Below are 18,977 nucleotides of genomic sequence, written 5' to 3'. Positions count from 1 at the left end.
TATCAAGTTTAACTTCATTTTGTTATGTCAGGCTTATTGTTGTTGATTGACCAAGTTTAAATTATTAATTCCATATGTTTGTTAATGTTGTTTTTTGATTAAAAATCTCTTATTGCTACAAGTAAACAAATTGGTGATTAAGAAAATAATTTTGTAAAATAATAAGATTTACTATTTTTCACTTACATGTAAATCAATTGACACTTCTTTATCATGATGTATAAAACAATCTAAGGTGATTGTTATCGATATCCTACTGAAGCAGAGCAATTAATTCTTGCTTACTTAAAAAGAAGATGGAAAGCTCTTGACTATAGGCTAATCAAAAACTGTTCGACTTAAAAGGCGAATGATATTTCAATTGGATGCATAGATAATACTACATTCTTTAGTTTGTTGCATTAACAAATCATACTATATCACTGGACGTATGGCACCATAATGAAAACAAGAATTAAGCAGTAACTAGATAGAATCGGAATCACCAACTAACTAAACGGAATCGGAATCACTAACTATATTAACTAATTCATATGGCGCCAAAATGAAAACAAGAATCCAGTAGTAACCGCTGATGATCACTATAAAAGAGTTGGAGTTGTTGCACTTGCTGCTCTATACTTCTATGTCAACAACAGTTCCTAGATTCAAGTGGACCAAAAACAATGTCATCATCTTCTGATGAATACATCAAGGAGATTGTTAAATTTTGTATTGAAGTTCAAACCAAAATGGTGGCATTTAGGACTTCGAGTTCCACGTATAAACCAAAGAAATGCTTTTACATTAAAGGTTTTATCATAGCAATAACAATATGGGTGCAGGCCAGGCTAACACTCAGCATATACTGAGGCCTTATTGAAACAGAACTGACAACCTATTACTTATTAATACACATACATAATAATGACTCCCTATACAAGACTACAAATTAGTTGCTCTTTGACACCTTCTAGCAGAAAAAAATCTACTGATTCCCAGCTATAGGCGCATCTCGGCCTTTCTTGATATCACCCCACCCTCTCACCCAAGGTTTTCCTGGAAGAGCACGAGTCTCCGGAGAAGTATGTTTGTCAAGGTTGTTCATAACCTTTTCACGCACAGCAGAAAACACCTACAGCGCAAGTACTAATCAGATGAAATATACATTCAACCAAACCAATATAATAAAGTATCATTTCTACAAGGTTCATGGCTCACAGGATTTGTGCTTATTGCATCTGGGGGTTGCTCCTGACCAGTCAGCCACTTCCACAAATCCGGATTCTCCTACAGGCATAAATAGAATAAACTGAATAAGACAGCTCTAGTTCATCTTCACCAAGAAAATTGGCCAGCTACGACCATTCTACTGCATCTAAACATCTACGTTTGTTTTTCTTTCATTATTTTGTTGGAGGAGGGGGTGGGGAAAGGCAAAGAGGGTTGAGAAAGATATTAGTTTATGGAAAAGGATGAGATAGCCATCATCGAAAGAATCAGAGGATTACAGTTGTAAACATTGCAAACTGTGGCATTTGAACAAAAAATTGAACTTTTATATTCTGATGATTGTTAATGTCAAGTCAATGTGGTGCATATATTCTACGATTGCTGAATATATCAGACAGGACTGGTCACATTCTAGTCCCCAACCAACCTTCCCACCTCTTACTCTAATCCTTTTTTGTATGACTTAATCTTACACTCCTTAACTTTTTGGTTTTCCTTTCCCTAACATGTTTCTGAATCCCCTTGGTTTGTGGGTGGGGGGAAAGAGTCCGAATTCGGCCACAAAATAATAAGTAGAAACACATACATCCAACTACCCAATTCTCACATGCTAAAAGGGATATGCATAACATAATATTTTACTCTCTTAATTGGGGGGGGGGGGGGGGGGGGGCAGAGTAAGAGTAGGAACACAAAAAGAAGCAAATACTCACATGGTACAGTACTTTCCGTGGTAAGTAATAGTAATAAGAAAGACTAAGCCCAATGCTGATTGGGCAGTTAAAAGTATCAGAACACCGGCCACCTACCACTGGATGTGATTTAGATGAGTTCGCACCAATCATTTCCAGATGATGGAAAACAACTAGTACTTAGTTGAGCTTAAAACATCTACTCACTAAACGTGATTTCACACTTCTCAATCACATCACCAGTGCCAAATTACCTAATGGAGCACTTGATAAAAAAGCAAGCATGATACAAAAACTATTAAGAATTCTGGAAGACTTTTGGGTAAGTTGCAGCATAAATAGAGCCATCTACATCAGTGTTCAGCCAAAATTTCGGATCTGGATTTTCTCGACTTGCACTAGCCATCGGTGCCCCTCGTAATGAATTACTACATGATTCTGGAGGAAATATATAGTTTGCAACAATAGCATACCCAGTGTAATCTCACAAATGGAGTCTGGGGAGGGTAGAGTGTAGGCAGATTTTACCCTTACCTCATGAAGGTAGAGAGGTTGTTTCCGATAGACCCTCGGATCAAGAAGCATTTCAAAGCAGTATGAAAAAGGAAAAGCGGCAATGAAAAATGATAAGTGAAGCAAAAGGGAGCAATAACTTACTAACTTCTTCGTGCTTTCATCAAATTGTCTTGCATATGACTTGGTTCTCTTATTGCTTTCACTGAATGGTCTTGCATATGACTTGAATGAACTACTTGCTAATTGTAAGTTCGCACAAAAACCTTTCTGATACACACTCACTTTACCGAGCTTATCAGCTCATTCTCCAAATGAAGAAATCATGTCAACTACGAGAAGGTTGGAGACACAAAAAAGCTTGAGGTAGAAGCTGAATGTGTGTTAACGAGTTGCTGGGAAGAACATGCCAACATGAGGGCCTTTTCCAAATAACCAGTACACAGTGAGAGCGACACTAGGAAAGGGGAAGGACAGTGAGAATTGCAGACACCTATTGTGGCAGACTCCAACCGGTTCAACTAGGCTATAAGTCTTGGTAAACATCAGGTTGATTCTTAATGTAAGCAGAACCTTGCCTGATTTCACTTTAAGAGACAATATAGTTCACGACATATACAAGGTTGAATTCAAAGAAAAAGCCATTTTTTGTTTAATTGTAGTTTTTCAGATTTAATCATCTAGATTTCTGAAGATCAAGCTTGAAACTCGAGTACCAGTTTGAGCGCGTGTGAAACTGAGCTGAAGAATGTGGTTTCTTTGAGCTCAAATTGAGACACAACAGATTCAAATCTAAAGAAGTTGGCAATGGCAGAAACGATGACATTGAGGATCTAATGATGGAGGACTTTCAATATATTTTGTTCTTCTTTGCTGGAGACAAGAGCTATCGCTGACAATTCTACATGTTTGTTGAACCTTGGAGTTAAGGTTCAGTAGAATATGTCCTACTAGGCTAAAAATAACATAGAAATTTCTAGATTATTTGATAATGCTCTTGAAGTCGGTTTTGATGTTTTGAAAAAAACAGGTAGAGGACCTGGTCCCTTTGAGGACTTCTTGCTGATAACGACAGCAGACAAATAGTACATAACAGATCCTACCAAGTCTGCAGGTCTGTATGTACGCGGTCGAGTCCCAGTGCAGAAGGCCAGTTGTCTAACCAATACAAATCGTCCAGCACATGGTATATCGTTGATATATGCACTCTTTACAACATTTTCCCACTTGGCTTTTGAATCTGAAAAGGAATATTCATATAAGCTCATGCTCTCAAGTATTGAAAATTTGCTCTTGAAAAAGATCAAGAACCTGATAGAGTTACCAGTGTTTTTGTTCTTGTTTTTAGAGTTGTAATTTCTTGTTCTTAATCTTGTAAGGTCTACTTCCTAATCTGTAAAGGAAGTTAGATCAGCTCTCATTTGTTATCTCTTTTGTTCATCTTGTCGAAGTAACAAGAGCTAGTTATGGAGACCATCTGAACTCTAAATCATTTAGGAGTTTAGTGATTTAGGAAGCAATAGAGTTATTGTTTCAAGTCTATAACAGAACTATTACAAGGAGTGGAGAGGGATTGTGAGTACAATTCCTAGGTTACAATAGCTTGTAATTTGAATCTTGACTCAGTTGTTCTAGTGAAGATTGAAGCTGAAATCCTATGGGACAGGTCGTAGTTTTTCTCCCTTGAGCAAGGAGATTTCACGTAAAAATCTTGAGTCTATTTTATCTTTCTGTTCTTTTAAGTTTCTGCACTGATTTTTTATAAGGGACCCGATCTCTACTGTTCTGGTGGAAGCATACATTCTAACATTATTCACCTCAAATCCTTTGATATCTTCTAAAACCAAAAAAAAAGGAAAAAGAAAAAGCATAATAAGATCACGGACTCCTAGTACGAGCTAGATATCTCTAATTAATATTAGCATACAAGATGATAAACTCCAAACAAGAAAAAAAGAGAAGAAAAGTTACCAGGTCAAGGACATGAACAAGGGACTTAATTCCATTTTCGTCCATGGATTGTATATGTTCCTCCACCCATTTGCCAAGAACAAGGTCTAGCTCCAGGTACCCTCTTTGTTTACTACAATAAATAAGCCTATATCCATACAAAACAAAAAAAACACTAATATTATATCATGAATCCGCGGTACACCGTATAACCCACCATGTCAAATAGTAAAAATAAACTTCAAATTCACCTGTTAAATAAATGTCTTTTGATCTCTTCGTCGGAAAGATCGATATTCATCTCATTGGAAGAAATAAAACGCGAAAACGTTCCAGCTAAAGGCCTAAATGAGAATACAGAAAGATATATTTTCAAAAAAAAACACATAACAATATGAACCGGCTAAGACAAGGTATATTTTTGTACCTGTAAAGACTGTGAGATTGGAGTGTGGAGGTTGCAAGAGATGTTCTGTTAGAGGAATTGAGGATTCGAGGAATGGTGAATAGAAGTGTCCTTCGCAAATTCGCCATTCTTTCTCTCTATAGCAACTAATTAAGCGATCAATGGAAACTTCAAAATTTGATCTCGATTGGGGTTTAACAGGCCCTTTTTCCCTAACGAAATGCGAGGCGTGGCCTCTTCGCATCCACTATACCCGTCTATGAACACTTCTATTCGGGTATGATTCAACCCGAAATTTAAGAGAGATAAATAGACATATATTAGGTAGAGCGTCAAATAAGTTATGAAATATTATAGATATAAAGTGTCAAAAACACTTTTAAATTATTTCTGTTTTTTTGAATTTCATACCTAAACTAGTGAGAGTGTGAGTTTCATACCTAAACTATCAATTCTAAGTTTAAGAAACACACCTCTCTCTTTTATTTTACTCTCATCATCAAGAAACACGGATCACCACATTTCAATGCTGACAAAGTTTCACCATGTTCTACACTTAGTTGTGTTTTGTCTTTGGAATAGAGAAAATAGTTAGTTCAATGTTTAAGGGGCGGAAATGAAGTTTTTGGCCTTATTATTTACTCTTTCTTTTTTCCCCTTTTTTTAATTTGCATTTTGTTTCTTTTTGTTTGATATCATGAACACATCCCAAAACTTTCTACTCCAATCAATACGATTCTGAATTCAAACATTATGTTTCCTGCAGCTCTTTAACTAAAAGCAATTTGATGGATACAAATTAAGGCTATCCAATCTGTAAAGTGATTTTATGCAGGAAATGAGACAAAGACCTTGAACCTCCCCCACCCCCCACCCCCCCACCCAACAACTACCACGACAAATGGGGAATCACAGCAATATTACCAATGCAAAAAAGAATTAAATTATACATCAAAACGAAAGGAATTGTTTCCTTATGCTCTAACACACAGCTATACTTTTCCCGAGTTTACTTATGTGGAAACAAAGAAGCTCTAATTTTAGCTTATCTGCAGATGCTCACTATTGATATATTCCACCTGGAAAGGATGCAGCTATGCATTCATGAAATGTTCAGGCGAGGCACAAAGTTAAGCTCTTGTGAGAAAGTGCACACAAACAACTGAATATGTTACAACATCAGCATAATAAATTTTAGCAACTTTCTCTATTTATTTTTTTATTTTTATTTTATCTTTTTTTCTTTATGCTTTATGCTATATATATTGTTTATTTTCTCTCGTACTTGAAACTGTGACTTTCGAACGGATGATCTTTCGAAAATAGCCTCTCTATCTCCGTGAGGTAGTGGTAAGGACTGCGTACATCCTACCCTCTCCAGACCCCACTTGTGTGATTCCAGTGGGTGATTGTTGTTGTTGTTGTATCTATTTTCCATGGGCATTCTGAAACACTCCATCTTTACATAAATTTGAACAATCAAAAGACTAGAAACTGTGATCGCAATCCTTTGTCAAAAAAAAGGAACTGTGGCGCAATCTCTCTGCAGACTATCCCACGAGTACCTAACCTTAAATCCCAAATTGTTCATCAAATCTCTACCAAGTAAAAATCAAAACTTGCTTTCCATATATATTTTTTCATCTAAAATAGAAGAAAAAATTGCTACTGCAACATTAATGGATGCTTACGTTATGTAAACTTCTAAATTTCCCACCAGTATAGATAACTGGATATATATTTTGAATCTTCTTATTTTCCTTTTTCCCATTTCATCAGAAGAAAATTATTAGGAAATCGGAAAAAAAGTTCTTCTACAAATCCGAGACAATAGTCTCTCTACTTTTGATCAATTGTTCCTCCCTAAGAGGAACAACTTCCAATTAATCACTCGAAAAGAGGAAGGCAAATAATATAAACCCAGATTTTTGTTCCTCTACTTTTGCTCATATTTTCATAGTAATCAAACAAAAAACTTCAAATCATATTAACAAAAACAAAAAAGAAGAAGCTAATTAACGAAAACCGGAAGATATTTTCATTTTTCCGATGAAAATATGCTCACCTTGATGGATAATGAATCTATTTGCAATGTGATTTCAGAGATTCAATCAAATTCTGAAGCTCAGATTTCTTCGCTGCTAAGGTATTTATCTAAAAAAATCTATCTATCTTGTTCGAATCTTCTTCTTAGGATTCTTCTTCTTCTTCACAAATCTTCTTCTTTCTCGTTGACGTATCACGGTGAAAAGGGATACTGCCCAAAATGAGCTGTTTTATTGCCTTTTTATTTCCCTAGTCCCTGCCTCAATACTTTCTCATATTTGCGTAATAGTCCCTTTTACTATCTCCGTCCTAATTTATTTTGATACAGTTTCACTTGATATAAAAGAAGAGGTATCTGTGTATATGTTTTTCAATGCCGAAAATTTACAATTTATAGCAAAAATAAGCTAGAAAGAAAGAGAAAAAACTAGTGGACAACTTGCCTACTTTAAGTGGGCCCCACGTAAGAAAAAGACATATGCTTATTACTTTTTAATGGGCGAAAATCATTTACCCCCGAACTTTGATTTAAAAATTAAGTTCCTCATAACTATGAACAATAATTATTTTCCTTCCCTTTATCACATGCAATATCTATTTTGCCCTTGATTTTCAATCTTTCATATATGTATAATATTTATCTTTAATTTAAGTATTTATGGATTTTTATTTAAGCACATTAGCATTGTAAATAGAATATTTTTTTATCATTTTATCATTAAAATTTATGTTATTATTTATGATTATTATTTTAATATTACATGCATTTAATATGTATATGTATATAAATGCATGTTTCAATTCTCTCTTATTCTTAAATGTATGAATAGATAAACGATTTTTGTTTGTTAATAATGAAGTATTTTTTAAATTAAAAAAATAAAAAATTACTTACAATACAAATAGATAATCTTTTAATTTTTTTATAGGATATACCTTTATTTTTATTATTATTTTTGAAATATATTTAAAACCTATTATATTACCTATTATTTTTATTTGTATAAATAGGTATTAGAGTTTTGATTATTATTAAAATATTCAGTTCTTACTCTGCTCATTTATTTCATTATAGAACGTCAATAATTTATATATTCAATTACCATTTTTTTACTTTAGTTTTTTTGAATATAAAAATATTTTTTGTTTTTTAATAGAAAATTTGTTACCTAGAATAAAAAATAAAAATTCATGATTTTAAAAAAGTAAAAAAAAAAAGAAAGACAAAGATTGATAATACAAAGAGTAAAATTAGACCTTTTAAAAAATTAATTAGGATAAAGGGAAGAATAATTATTGTTCATAATTGGGCGAGTTTGTTTTTTAAATCAAAGTTTGAGGGTGTAAACGATTTTCACCCAATTTTTAATTAAAAAACTTATTGACTTTCGTCGAATTAACTTCGATGAACACTCATACATTCATCCTCCAAGAAATAAATGAAGGAAATTTGATCATCGAGAAACACAGACCACCACATTTCAATGTTGATAAAGTTTCACCATATTCTACACTTAGCTGTGTTTTGTCTTTGGAATAGAGAAAATAGTTAGTTCAATGTTTAAGGGGCGGAAAAATGAAGTTTTTGGCCTTATTATTTACTCTTTTTTCCCCTTTTTTTAATTTGCATTTTTTTTCTTTTTGTTTGATATTTTAGTTTCTGAAAAAATATAGATAAAGGAGAAGGCCGACGAAGAAGGAGGAGAAAAGGGATGTTGTATAGATTTGAAGAAATGGTGGCTTGTTTTGTTGTATATTTAGATGCAGGTAAAGAACATATTGTGCATAGGCACGATATTTATTTAGTATGGTTAGAGCTTTATACTTGACATTTATATTTAATATCTGGCATTCAGATCAATTTTACAAAATGATACATAATAATAAGTATTGCTGTAATATATTTAAATGATTCAGAAAAACATTTGTGGAACATTTAACAGAAACGTGCCTTTGACCATGCCAAATTCTGTCGAATGAGCAACACAAATGCACTCATGATAGCAATATTACAAAGCATTTTTATATTATACAGATATTAATAGAAGACAACTAGACTCACATATACTAAATACTTTCGCATATATTATAAACTTGACCACATTAAAAACATAAATCCCCCCCCCCCCCCCAACAGTAGTAAAAGATAATGTATATAGATATTCTGGAAGTCCATACAATGCTAAACCATAACACTAGTAGCTTCTAGAAAATCAAATTAATTTTTGGTGGTGAGCCAAATTTAGTTTAGCCACTGAGTTCTTCCTCTTTGTGAGTCTCAATGGTAGCATCAGACTGTGGATAAGCAACACAAGTTAACACATATCCACTATTTATTTGGTCATCATCAAGAAAGTTTCCATCAGACTGATCAACATTTCCAGATACAATTTTACCAGCACAAGTTGAGCAAGAACCTGCTCTGCATGAATAAGGAAGGTCATGTCCTACTTCCTCAGCTCGATCAAGAATGTACACATCATCTGGACAATCAAATTCTACTGCTCCTGAAGGTGTAACAAGTTTCACTTTGTATGTAGCCATACAAGTGATTTTGCCACCCTTTGCAGATTTAAGCCCAAGATTTGGAATGGCTTTGAAGCTTGTCATAATTGGTTTTCTTGGCATGAAGGAGGTACTAATCATGGTGACTGAGATACTTGCCATTTTTTTTACTCTTGAGTTTCAAGATTCTTTTTTTGGGATTCTTGTGCTTGGTTGATCTCACTTTACTAATGAGGATTTAAATTGGAAGCTTGAGGAAATGATTTGTATAGGATAGGAATTAGTATGGAGGTTAATCTTCCACGTGTCAGCATTGTACGGCACAGCTTTAGCCTAATTTGTTTCTCCTCCACTAAACCACAATAAACATCACAGAAGACTGTTCCTATCAATTCAGATTCAGGATATTTTGTCAGTTAGTAGATTCTAGAAATGTCTCTGTCCACGTTAGTTAACGAAGTGATGTTGTATCTATTCCCGGCAATATATTGCTCTTTCTCAAAATTTAATTAAGGAACAAACAATTCAAGTCACTAAATTTTGATGGCATAGTAGGAATAGTAATAACCCTCTATGTTTAGCCAGCCAACGTTGTAAACAAGGAAAACGAAAGAGAACTGCAATAGCTTAACGGGACAGCAAAGGGTTTTCTGGTTAAGAGAATGCAATTACAAATGAGGGTGATTGAGAAAATGGTCTCTGCTTGCAATGTGTGCATCCCAAATTCTTCAACAAGCACAACAACCTGTGTTTGGGTCTCATTTGTAGTTGCATAAAGAATAAACAAAAATTAAGTTGCAATGCTTTTTGCATCCGCCTCGTATAGTATTGGAGACGTAACACTACATCACAGCCGTAACTCTTAACATGCTAGCTTTGAATCATCCAAAGTCTCCATTCTAATTTAAGTACAAAAGAAAATAGGAGATTTCTTTTACAGCCCAAGGAATGGGGAAAATTTTCAGGGCTCCCCAGAATACAAGCAGAGGTACCTACCATCATTAAACCGAATTGAATCCCACAAAGATACATGGTTCTTGAGGTTGTTCTTGACCTTACTGCCAGATACCAAGCAAATATAGCAGCATCAGTCCTACTCTTCTTTGTTAAAAGATCAGTCACATTTGATGTTCCTATAGATCCTCCGCACAAACAGATGTGAGCCCAAAAATCCGACAGCACCTGAGTTTTAAATGACAAGGACATGGCTGATTAGAACATGAAGCAAGATGAAATACCATGACATATAATTGGAATTCCGCACAAGCAATAGCCTCAATATGGCAGAAATGGTCTAACTGGTACTCATACTCACCACAGAGAATTCCTAAGCCAAGACAAAACATCAGTGTATATCCAAAATAGAAGCTGGTCTGGAAGAACCCTGACATCTTAGTTTTCACATAGTAGTAATATACTGAGTACAGATAGACATAGACAGCTGTAGAGAATGCTGAGAAAAATGAAGTCCACTGCCAATGATAATTCTCAGCATTTAGCAGGAAATATGTGCCGACAATGGTCACACAGACAGTAACAACAATGAGTATCAGGAACACCAAAAGCATAAACCCGTAAACATAGTACACCTGCAAAAACCATGACTCGAATAAATTAGCAATGAATTCAAATTTTGTCCAGCAGCTGCGTAGTTGAGAAGTAAACTATAATATCCTGCTAACTAACAGAAGGGGTTCTTTCATATACTACATATCAATTTGAATTTTTATTTTTTTTTAAAGTACGACTAATCATGCAGGCAATGCATGCTAGCACAAGATCAGCATTCTATTCACAAGAGTTCATTGAAATTTTACACAATCTAACTTGTTCGCAAGGAAAAGGGCACCAAGATGGACCCACTGGGTCAGCACCCTGAATCCGTTGGAGTTCGTTTCATGCTCATATTTATTTGCAGCAAGGTAGCTATGGACAGAATCCAAATTATTTCTCCCTGAATCCTTTGAAGTTTAACCTTCAATTATTATTCAAAATCACTTATGGTGAGTGGTACACAAGCCTCGTGTGGGTTTATAGTTTACCTTGTAATTCCAGAAGGATGTGAAGACGAAATACATCTCAATAAATATGCTGCCAAATGGTAGCAGACCACCCATCAAGGAGATTACAGATGGTGTCAGGTACCACTTTTTTACAGGTATAGGGCGAGGAATGGTCTTGACACGGCATGGATTGTTTGGAGTACCACTCCAGTTTCTTCCAACAACTGTACCCAGAAGAGCCAAGGGGAAGGAAATGAATGCCCAGATTACGAAGACAACCACCATTGTGCCAAAGGGAATTGCTGCTAGAGACCCATAAAATATGGCAATTGTGTTCAGAACGAAACCAATTCCAAAGCACAAAAATGGAAAGAGTGATGCTGTAAGAATCATCGACTTGATCCAGCTTTTCCCTGCAATAAGAAGAGAAACAGTATGACAATTGCACTTGGAGAAAAAAAAAGCAAGAGAAAAGGTGAGTTGTCATTCCAAGTTTTGCCGAGTAAATTGATTAACACAGAAACAAAAACCATGCAGAAAGGCGGTACCCCAAAACAGGGGCCACTAGCAATATGTCCCACATTACACATCAATAAATGATAAGACAAAAGATCCCAGCTTGAACTAGCTCCTTAGATAAAATAGTAGTGCCAAAAGAAAGAGGGGGGAAGGGGTCCAACAAACGATTAGTGCCTTACAAGGAAAGATATAGATTAAAAAAGGGAGCATACCACCATTCCGTGAGTACATTGCACCACTAACATAGCCCGAAATGAATGATGTCAAAGCATAACATACAATAAAAGTCGTAACAATGGATCCTCTCCTGAAAAGAATGCACATAAACTATTTAAATTAAACATATTAACAAAGTAGCGAGGAAACATAGTATCCGAACAAATACTAATAGCAACCAGTAATTCCATTGCAATGCTAACCATGAAACTAGAAATACCAGACAAATCCATCACGAATTGCCCCTATACTCTACTCCTAAATAGATAGCCAACAACTACAGTTCAAAGGAATCAATAAAGTATCCAACATACCCAACATACAACATCCCCACAATTGCCAACAGTATGACAAGGAGGACAAGCAATGCCAGCTGTGCCCCAGTACCAACAAGAGCAGAAAGTAACACTAGGTTAAGCGGAGTCCGAAACACATCTCCATGAACAAGTTTCCAACCAGACTCTTCACTCACATCTCTTTCCTGAGACAAAAACACTAATGATTAAGAAAAGAAACCTCAAACTTACAGCCTTTTTTTTTTGAAATGGAATGGAGAAGCCTCAAGCTTAAATCTTATCTAAACAGAATGTTGCTTAAAGCACAAGGTTGTTACCAGAGTCTCCAGGTCATCATCTTCCCGAGCATATTTGGCATAATCATTCCTTAGCGTCCGCATCAATATCATAGACACCAGACCAGTAAGAAAGATGACCATCATGAAGGAATTAAAAATGGAGAACCAATGAATCTGCACAGTGCATAACCCAATTACAAACAACACAAAAGAGAAAAATTGAATCTCATGGTGCTAAATTAAATGCAAATCATTGGAGCAGAGGAATAAAATTAAGAAAACAATGTTATCCAAGTAATGTCCACCTGATGCTCAAAAAATGGGTAATCCAAGTAAACTTCAAAGCGACGAGCAAAACTGATATTAGTTAGCTCCCATTTCACAGAATACGTCATGTCCAAGGTTCTCCCAGCCTCCAAAGGCTTTGGGCCCTCTTGAGAGATATTGACATGAATGATCTGCAAAAACCAAGACATCGGAAAGATGAGTATGTAGACTATCCACCAAATTTGGATGAGATGATCAAGTCACAAACCTGGTCCTTATTGTATTTAATATGTATGTTCTTATGTGTGTAAAGTACATGCTTATTATCACTGTTTCTGTCAGGATGTAGCTCACCAACAAAACCTATAACACAGACAAATCACAAATTGATACCGCCTTTTTTCATTTTTTGCCAAGAAAAATTAAGGCATAGAGAGAGTACATACCCCACAACGGCAGGTCATCTGAAAAACATTCAACAAACCGGAAACAAAAGAAGGTAAAGGTCAAGACAAAAAATCAATAGAATTCAAAAGAATCTAAATAAAGGAACAGAAGACAGAACATCTTAAAAAGAAAAAACCAAAAAAAAGTTCAGTGCTGAAACAAAAGTAAGTTTAAATCAACACGGCCAAATCAAAATAAGGTCAACAGGAGTGTGGCAATTAAACAATATATAAGAGCATATATTTTAAAATAACATAAACAACTTCTAAAAGAAATCTTCAATAAGTTAATCACAGACTGGTGAAGCCTCACCAATAATATACGATGCTACATCGTAAGAGGGAGAAAATGGTTTATTTTCACTAGGGCTGGGCATAAATACCGAAAAATCAAAATACCGGACCGAACTGAATTCTTTTCGTTTTTCGGTTTCGGTATTTTGGTTTTCGGTTCATATTTTTTGTAACTTCGGTTTTTCGGTTCGGTTTTCAGTATCACATTTTGTTGTTTTTCGGTTTTTCGGTTAACCGAAATTTAAATACTTTTTAATTTTTTTATACATATATATTATATATAATAGCCCAATACCGAAGCCCAAATTAGATTTAAAAATTAAAATTGCCCAACAACCCACTACAGTGCTGCGGCATATTCCTAATTTCCTATTTCCTGTTAGCAGTATCGCATGCAAACAAGATCATTCCAATCTTTTTGTGTGCAAATTTGAGACATATTCGGACAGGTTAGACGGCATAGACAATCAAAGTATCAATGGGTAAAACAAAATTTTTGAAGCCCCCACTTTTCCAAATAACATAGGTTGCAGATTCTAGTTAGCAATTTGGAAGTCAACCAGTTATTTGCATAGCTTTTTTCTTTAAATATTGAAAATGGAGTTGGTGCTTAGTAGTATTTATCATGAATGCATTGATTGAGTTTAAAAAAAATCATTTTTTAACCTTAAAAATAATCCAATTTACAAATAAAATTTAGCTCATTAAACAGGCCCTAAATCGAAAAAAACGAATTTATTAAACCGAAACCGAACCAAACCAAATTTACAAAAACCGAACCGAACCGGTTTTCGGTACACATAATCTTAAAATTGAAAACCGAAATAAAAAAAACTGAACCGAGTTAGCGAACACCCACACCTAATTTTCACCTAGCCTTTGCAGAGAATGCATAAGCAAATCAATGAACCACATACGTGCATTACTTCAATATTTCCCTTTGCCAGGACACAATGTTGTATATTAAACATGGGACAATGGTGAATTACACCATGCAGTTTAAGTAATATCTGTACTGTCAAATTGTTAGCTTGCCATTACCATAGAATGTAAAGCTCTTAAAAGGTGACGCAATGCTTACAATTCAGAGATGCATTTGGCGTAAAATGCAAAAGTATTTTAAAAAAAGAGCGTGGCCAGAGTCAACGATACTTCTCTTAGATTTTCAATGGTCTAGAATTGTAGAATTTCCTAAAGTTGCCTTTGTGGTTGATGGTTCTCCTTTTCCTCGTTAAAAATAGGAGGATAGTTTCTCATTGTTTGCTTGCTAGCCTAACAAATAAGAATAACAAATCCAAGGTAGGAGTAAGGTCTACGTACACATCACCCTCCCTAGACCCCACTTGTGAGATTACACTAGCTATGTTGTTGTAAACCCAAGAAAAGGGATTCAAAATCATGTAACCGTGTGATGATAAAGTAGATAAGCCAAGCTTTTAAGTTTCTAATTCCCTCATAACAAGAATAGTAGGATATTGCCCAATGTATAAATTGTAAAATCATCCATCAACTTTCTAACTATTTAGAAACTTGTTTATTTCTTTGCAACATAAAACCACAAGAAAACATGTATAAGCATTGATGTACCTGTGCACAATAACCAAAGCAATAACTAGTCACATTTTTTCAGTAACCAATTCAAAGACTGCATAACAATCCAAAAGCATACAAACCAGAAAATGATGTATTTATTGTAAAATCTTCAGGAATTTTAATTTTTAAACCAAGTAGTTATATGCTAATCAGCATCTTCGGAAAAAAATGTTAATCAGCATTGAAATAGTAGGATCTCTTATGAACAAAATGCACTCGATGTTTTTTGCAGGTGATCTTCATATCATCATAAGAATAATAAAGTTTGTAACATACCGATGAAGAATTCAAACCAATAATTGTTTTCAATAGCATCCTTAAATTGCTTGACCTTCGCTTCATCAAGCTCAAGGTCACAAATGCTACCCTTGTCCACTTTTTCTATCAAACACAAAGAGTCCATGTAAACCTCAAATCAAACAATAATAACGAGGAGCAACAATGAAGGGGATTCACATACTTTGAAACTTTATGTCAATCTGACTATCAATAAGCTCGTTTCCACCCAAAACTTCACCAAGGCCACCCCATTTGTGAGAACCAGATGCATGACAAAACGGAAGGCTGTAATAGTTGTATGTTTCCTGTGGGTTATTGTAGGGCCCAACTTTATTTACCCATAAGGTAACTGGGTCATCTAGCTGATACTGTTGGACAAAGCATAGGAGTCAGAAAAAAAAATTATATATACGAAGTCCTGGGTAAGAAACAAAAGCACAAGCATAATGCAGTAATACATCCACTTAATTATGCATATGTTAATACTTCCCAGAAATTCACAGGAAACAAACATGAGATTAAATATTTTCTCCTCTCTAGTAGATTTTTCTAGTCCCATATTTTGCAGAAGTGACAAAATGTAGAGCAAAGAAGCAGACAATCTTGCATTGCTTAATATACAAGAAAAAAGAAAAGTATAGGGTTAACATCTTAACCAAACACCACCAGGCAGGCACAAATGAGAAAAGATACCCAAAATACAGATGCCCTTAACCACATCTGTCCATTAGGCATCACTAAGTGCTAGAGCTGAATAGAGTGGAAGTGTCAAACGAACTATAAATACTCGTCAACAAAAATCCTTGACTCTCAACTCACAAAAGGAACAAGTATATCCTGCTCAAACCTCTAGCTCCTTGTTTTAATGAGATAAGATCATTTAGATCCAAATCAACACACTTTGGAAAAGGAGGAAGTTGATCTAGAGCAGGAACTCCAGATAAATTGCTTAGGGCTTAAGCCCAGTCAATGCTAATGCGAAGATTGAGCAAGCATCACCTGAATAAATCCCTGAGCCAGAAACTAGATATAAAGGAAAAACAAAGAGTGAGATTTCATTTCAAACAGGCACATATGACCTCCGAGCAAATCTTTGAAATTCACTTCCTAAGCCAAATTTAGGTCGAGAAACCATTTTAAAATCGCAGAAAACCCATATTTAACCCATAAAACACCGCAATTTTAGTGTGGATGGCTATTATAAACCGATTTCTTAATGGTGACACATCCTAACCATAATAGGTTGGGCGGGTTGAGGGGATTATCAACATGCAGTTTGATTTTGTTAGCGCTTAATATCACCGCTCCTGTCCATTATAGGATTATAGAAAAGGACACCTAATCCAGCATACTTTGATTGCAATTCGAAAATTTTAAACATCACTAGAAGCAAACACAAAAACATAATAGAATGCTCTTAACTTTAAGTGAAAGAAGAATAAAAGCCTCTTACAGTGCAAGTCATGCAGAACTATAGTTGGCACAAAAAGAAAAGACTCTCAACCTAAACTATAGACTGTACAAGAATATCCGTGACAGAGTTTAAAAGAACAAACCTCAGATCAGAAGTTAAATAGTTATGAAAAGATAAAATCAGTGAAGACCAAAGACCAAGACCAGTCAATAAACAAGTTTTACAGTACATGCACCATCAACTATGGTTTCACCATTTTCAATCGCAAGACTCTCTGGCACCACTGTAAATCCACTTCAATGACCTAATAGATACCCACTCTACCAGGTCCACCAGTCCACTAATTAGTTTTTTATAAAACAGCAGCACCCTGAAGCTACTGTTGTTGACACTTTAACCTTGTTCGTCGACAATGTAGCACACCTGTCTCATCAATTCACTCCTTCCACCATCCGATCAGCAATACAATAAAGCCATTAAATCTATGCTAGAAGGCATCAACTTACTTTCCTTATTTGATATTTGATCTCTCCATCCTAAGGTGTCATCAACAATGTAGTCCCACTTGTCTAGTTGCTCCCAATTCATCCAATCAGCAACACGTTGATAGTTGATCTCTCCATCCTAAGGTGCCATCAACAATGTAGTCCCACTTGTCTAGTTGCTCCCAATTCATCCAATAAGCAACACGTTGAAATTATCTAATCTGAACTAGAAAGGGATCACCTTTTTGTCCCTTTATTGATCTTTTCATCCTAATAAGTTGAGTTCCACCACCATGCGAATTCACAACTCAGCCTTTATGACAGACATTAAACAATAGACAGGATGAAGAAGGAGGTGCTGCAACCATTTCACTAATCAAGCTTAACTGGTAAGGAACACATAGAAAATTAACCTCAGTTCTGTTTTGATGAATGAAATTAAGAAAAATAACCTCACTCAAAATTTTAGCCAGTGCAGTTACATGTCATCTGTAGAAGGTAATCACCGTGATCAAATCCTCCTCAGAACAGCCACTAAGGCACATTCTGAAGGACCTGCTGGTAGCTTTACTTGACTATTACAACATAATCAGCACACATAACAAACGTTACACTTACTAAACACAATTACCAAATGAAACACATCCGTATGACAAATTTGAGATCAGGCGCAAAAGAAGTTCTTGGAGATCTAAAGTCAAACCATTACTTTGCATTAACAAAATGGTAAATTTAACTCATAACTTCGAATCAAATCTACCAAAACCCAGAAAATTTTCGGAATCACGGAAGCAAATGCAAGAACAAGATCTTCGCAACTTGAGTCGCCGATAGATCTGAACAGCATAGGTATACTTCCATCGAAAAAGAAAGAAAAAGAATGTGTAGAGCTTATAAATCAAGAAAGCCAACCGAAATTAGGGTTTTTCGCGGTATTGGAATCGAACATTTTACCTTGTGATCGGACTCGGAAGCAAGCGCCGGCGAAACGACGAGCAAGGCGGCGAGGAAGGAGAGCAATGTTAATGATCGGACGGTGGGCCGCATCTTAATCGCCGGCGAGGGTAGGAATGGCGCGTGAGATATTGGCAGAATGAGACGGGGTATCCGACCCAAAGTCGTCAACGGATTATATAGTATATTAGATCTGATTTCAAGAAACTCGAGAAGGGGAGCAGCAGCACAGTATTAGAAAGATGTTTATTTATCAGCTTTCCTAAATAAATAGAAAATCTACAATAAAATACTCCATTTTAAGGATATTTTTTATAATTAAAAAAAAAATCAGTTCTACTATAAACCGCTAAATGACCAAAAATAGCACTAAAAATTGGACTCATGTAACAATGAGGAATTTTAGTAATACTAGTGTCTATAAACGTATTTTGTATGTTACTTTCTAGCAATTATCATATTAAAAAGAATTCTGATCATTAATTCGGAGTCTCATCCAGACACCCAACTCAGTACTCGACCCCGACATCTTACCTCGACATCCGACATTTGAATCGGGATTCAACTTCTGAACCAATATTCGACCCCGACTTCCAATCTAGGACCCGA

At 35.4% G+C, this 18,977-nt stretch overlaps 3 protein-coding genes across 5 annotated transcripts; all 3 read right to left on the bottom strand.

Moving 5' to 3' along the window:
- Positions 1-699: 699 nt before the first annotated feature.
- Positions 700-7,033, bottom strand: LOC129885865 (succinate dehydrogenase assembly factor 2, mitochondrial-like). Of its 3 annotated transcripts, none has more exons than XM_055960328.1 (6): positions 6,839-7,033; positions 4,795-5,042; positions 4,619-4,711; positions 4,389-4,515; positions 1,201-1,269; positions 700-1,114 (listed from the first exon to the last, which is right to left on the bottom strand). In XM_055960328.1, exons 2-6 carry the CDS (start codon positions 4,899-4,901, stop codon positions 968-970), a joined length of 543 nt encoding a protein of 180 aa, XP_055816303.1. In that variant the 5' UTR covers positions 4,902-5,042; positions 6,839-7,033; the 3' UTR covers positions 700-967. The 3 variants fall into 3 exon arrangements, with proteins under 3 accessions (XP_055816303.1, XP_055816306.1, XP_055816305.1); XM_055960331.1 differs by having other exon boundaries at positions 4,795-5,039; XM_055960330.1 differs by lacking the exon at positions 6,839-7,033 and having other exon boundaries at positions 4,795-5,619.
- Positions 7,034-8,690: 1,657 nt separating this feature from the next.
- Positions 8,691-9,665, bottom strand: LOC129885864 (ferredoxin). The gene has a single exon (XM_055960327.1). The coding sequence runs from the start codon at positions 9,484-9,486 to the stop codon at positions 9,067-9,069; it is 420 nt and encodes a 139-aa protein (XP_055816302.1). The 5' UTR covers positions 9,487-9,665; the 3' UTR covers positions 8,691-9,066.
- A 370-nt stretch (positions 9,666-10,035) lies between these two features.
- Positions 10,036-18,641, bottom strand: LOC129885863 (transmembrane 9 superfamily member 1). The gene is made up of 12 exons (XM_055960326.1): positions 18,369-18,641; positions 15,697-15,883; positions 15,513-15,617; positions 13,350-13,367; positions 13,172-13,266; positions 12,942-13,094; positions 12,676-12,810; positions 12,377-12,543; positions 12,059-12,153; positions 11,367-11,740; positions 10,640-10,913; positions 10,036-10,506 (listed from the first exon to the last, which is right to left on the bottom strand). The coding sequence occupies exons 1-12, from the start codon at positions 18,459-18,461 to the stop codon at positions 10,439-10,441; spliced, it is 1,764 nt and encodes a 587-aa protein (XP_055816301.1). The 5' UTR covers positions 18,462-18,641; the 3' UTR covers positions 10,036-10,438.
- Positions 18,642-18,977: the final 336 nt, after the last annotated feature.

The sequence above is a fragment of the Solanum dulcamara genome, chromosome 4 (assembly GCF_947179165.1).
Source record: "Solanum dulcamara chromosome 4, daSolDulc1.2, whole genome shotgun sequence".
NCBI classification, from domain to species: domain Eukaryota; kingdom Viridiplantae; phylum Streptophyta; class Magnoliopsida; order Solanales; family Solanaceae; genus Solanum; species Solanum dulcamara.
Note: the sequence above shows the minus strand (reverse complement) of the source record. Positions and strands in the feature narration are given on the sequence as shown.

What these genes read in the sequence shown, in the direction of transcription:
- LOC129885865 (XM_055960328.1), bottom strand. Translation starts at nt 4,901, where the DNA reads ATGGCGAATTTGCGAAGGACACTTCTATTCACCATTCCTCGAATCCTC. An exon ending in AAAAGACATTTATTTAACAG is followed by an intron (nt 4,516 to 4,618) that starts GTGAATTTGAAG and finishes GTATGGATATAG; the next exon opens with GCTTATTTATTGTAGTAAAC. An exon ending in TTGTTCATGTCCTTGACCTG is followed by an intron (nt 1,270 to 4,388) that starts GTAACTTTTCTT and finishes TTATGCCTGTAG; the next exon opens with GAGAATCCGGATTTGTGGAA.
- LOC129885864 (XM_055960327.1), bottom strand. Translation starts at nt 9,486, where the DNA reads ATGGCAAGTATCTCAGTCACCATGATTAGTACCTCCTTCATGCCAAGA.
- LOC129885863 (XM_055960326.1), bottom strand. Translation starts at nt 18,461, where the DNA reads ATGCGGCCCACCGTCCGATCATTAACATTGCTCTCCTTCCTCGCCGCC. An exon ending in TTAAATACAATAAGGACCAG is followed by an intron (nt 13,095 to 13,171) that starts GTTTGTGACTTG and finishes TGGTTTTTGCAG; the next exon opens with ATCATTCATGTCAATATCTC. An exon ending in GTGGGGATGTTGTATGTTGG is followed by an intron (nt 12,154 to 12,376) that starts GTATGTTGGATA and finishes CATTCTTTTCAG; the next exon opens with GAGAGGATCCATTGTTACGA.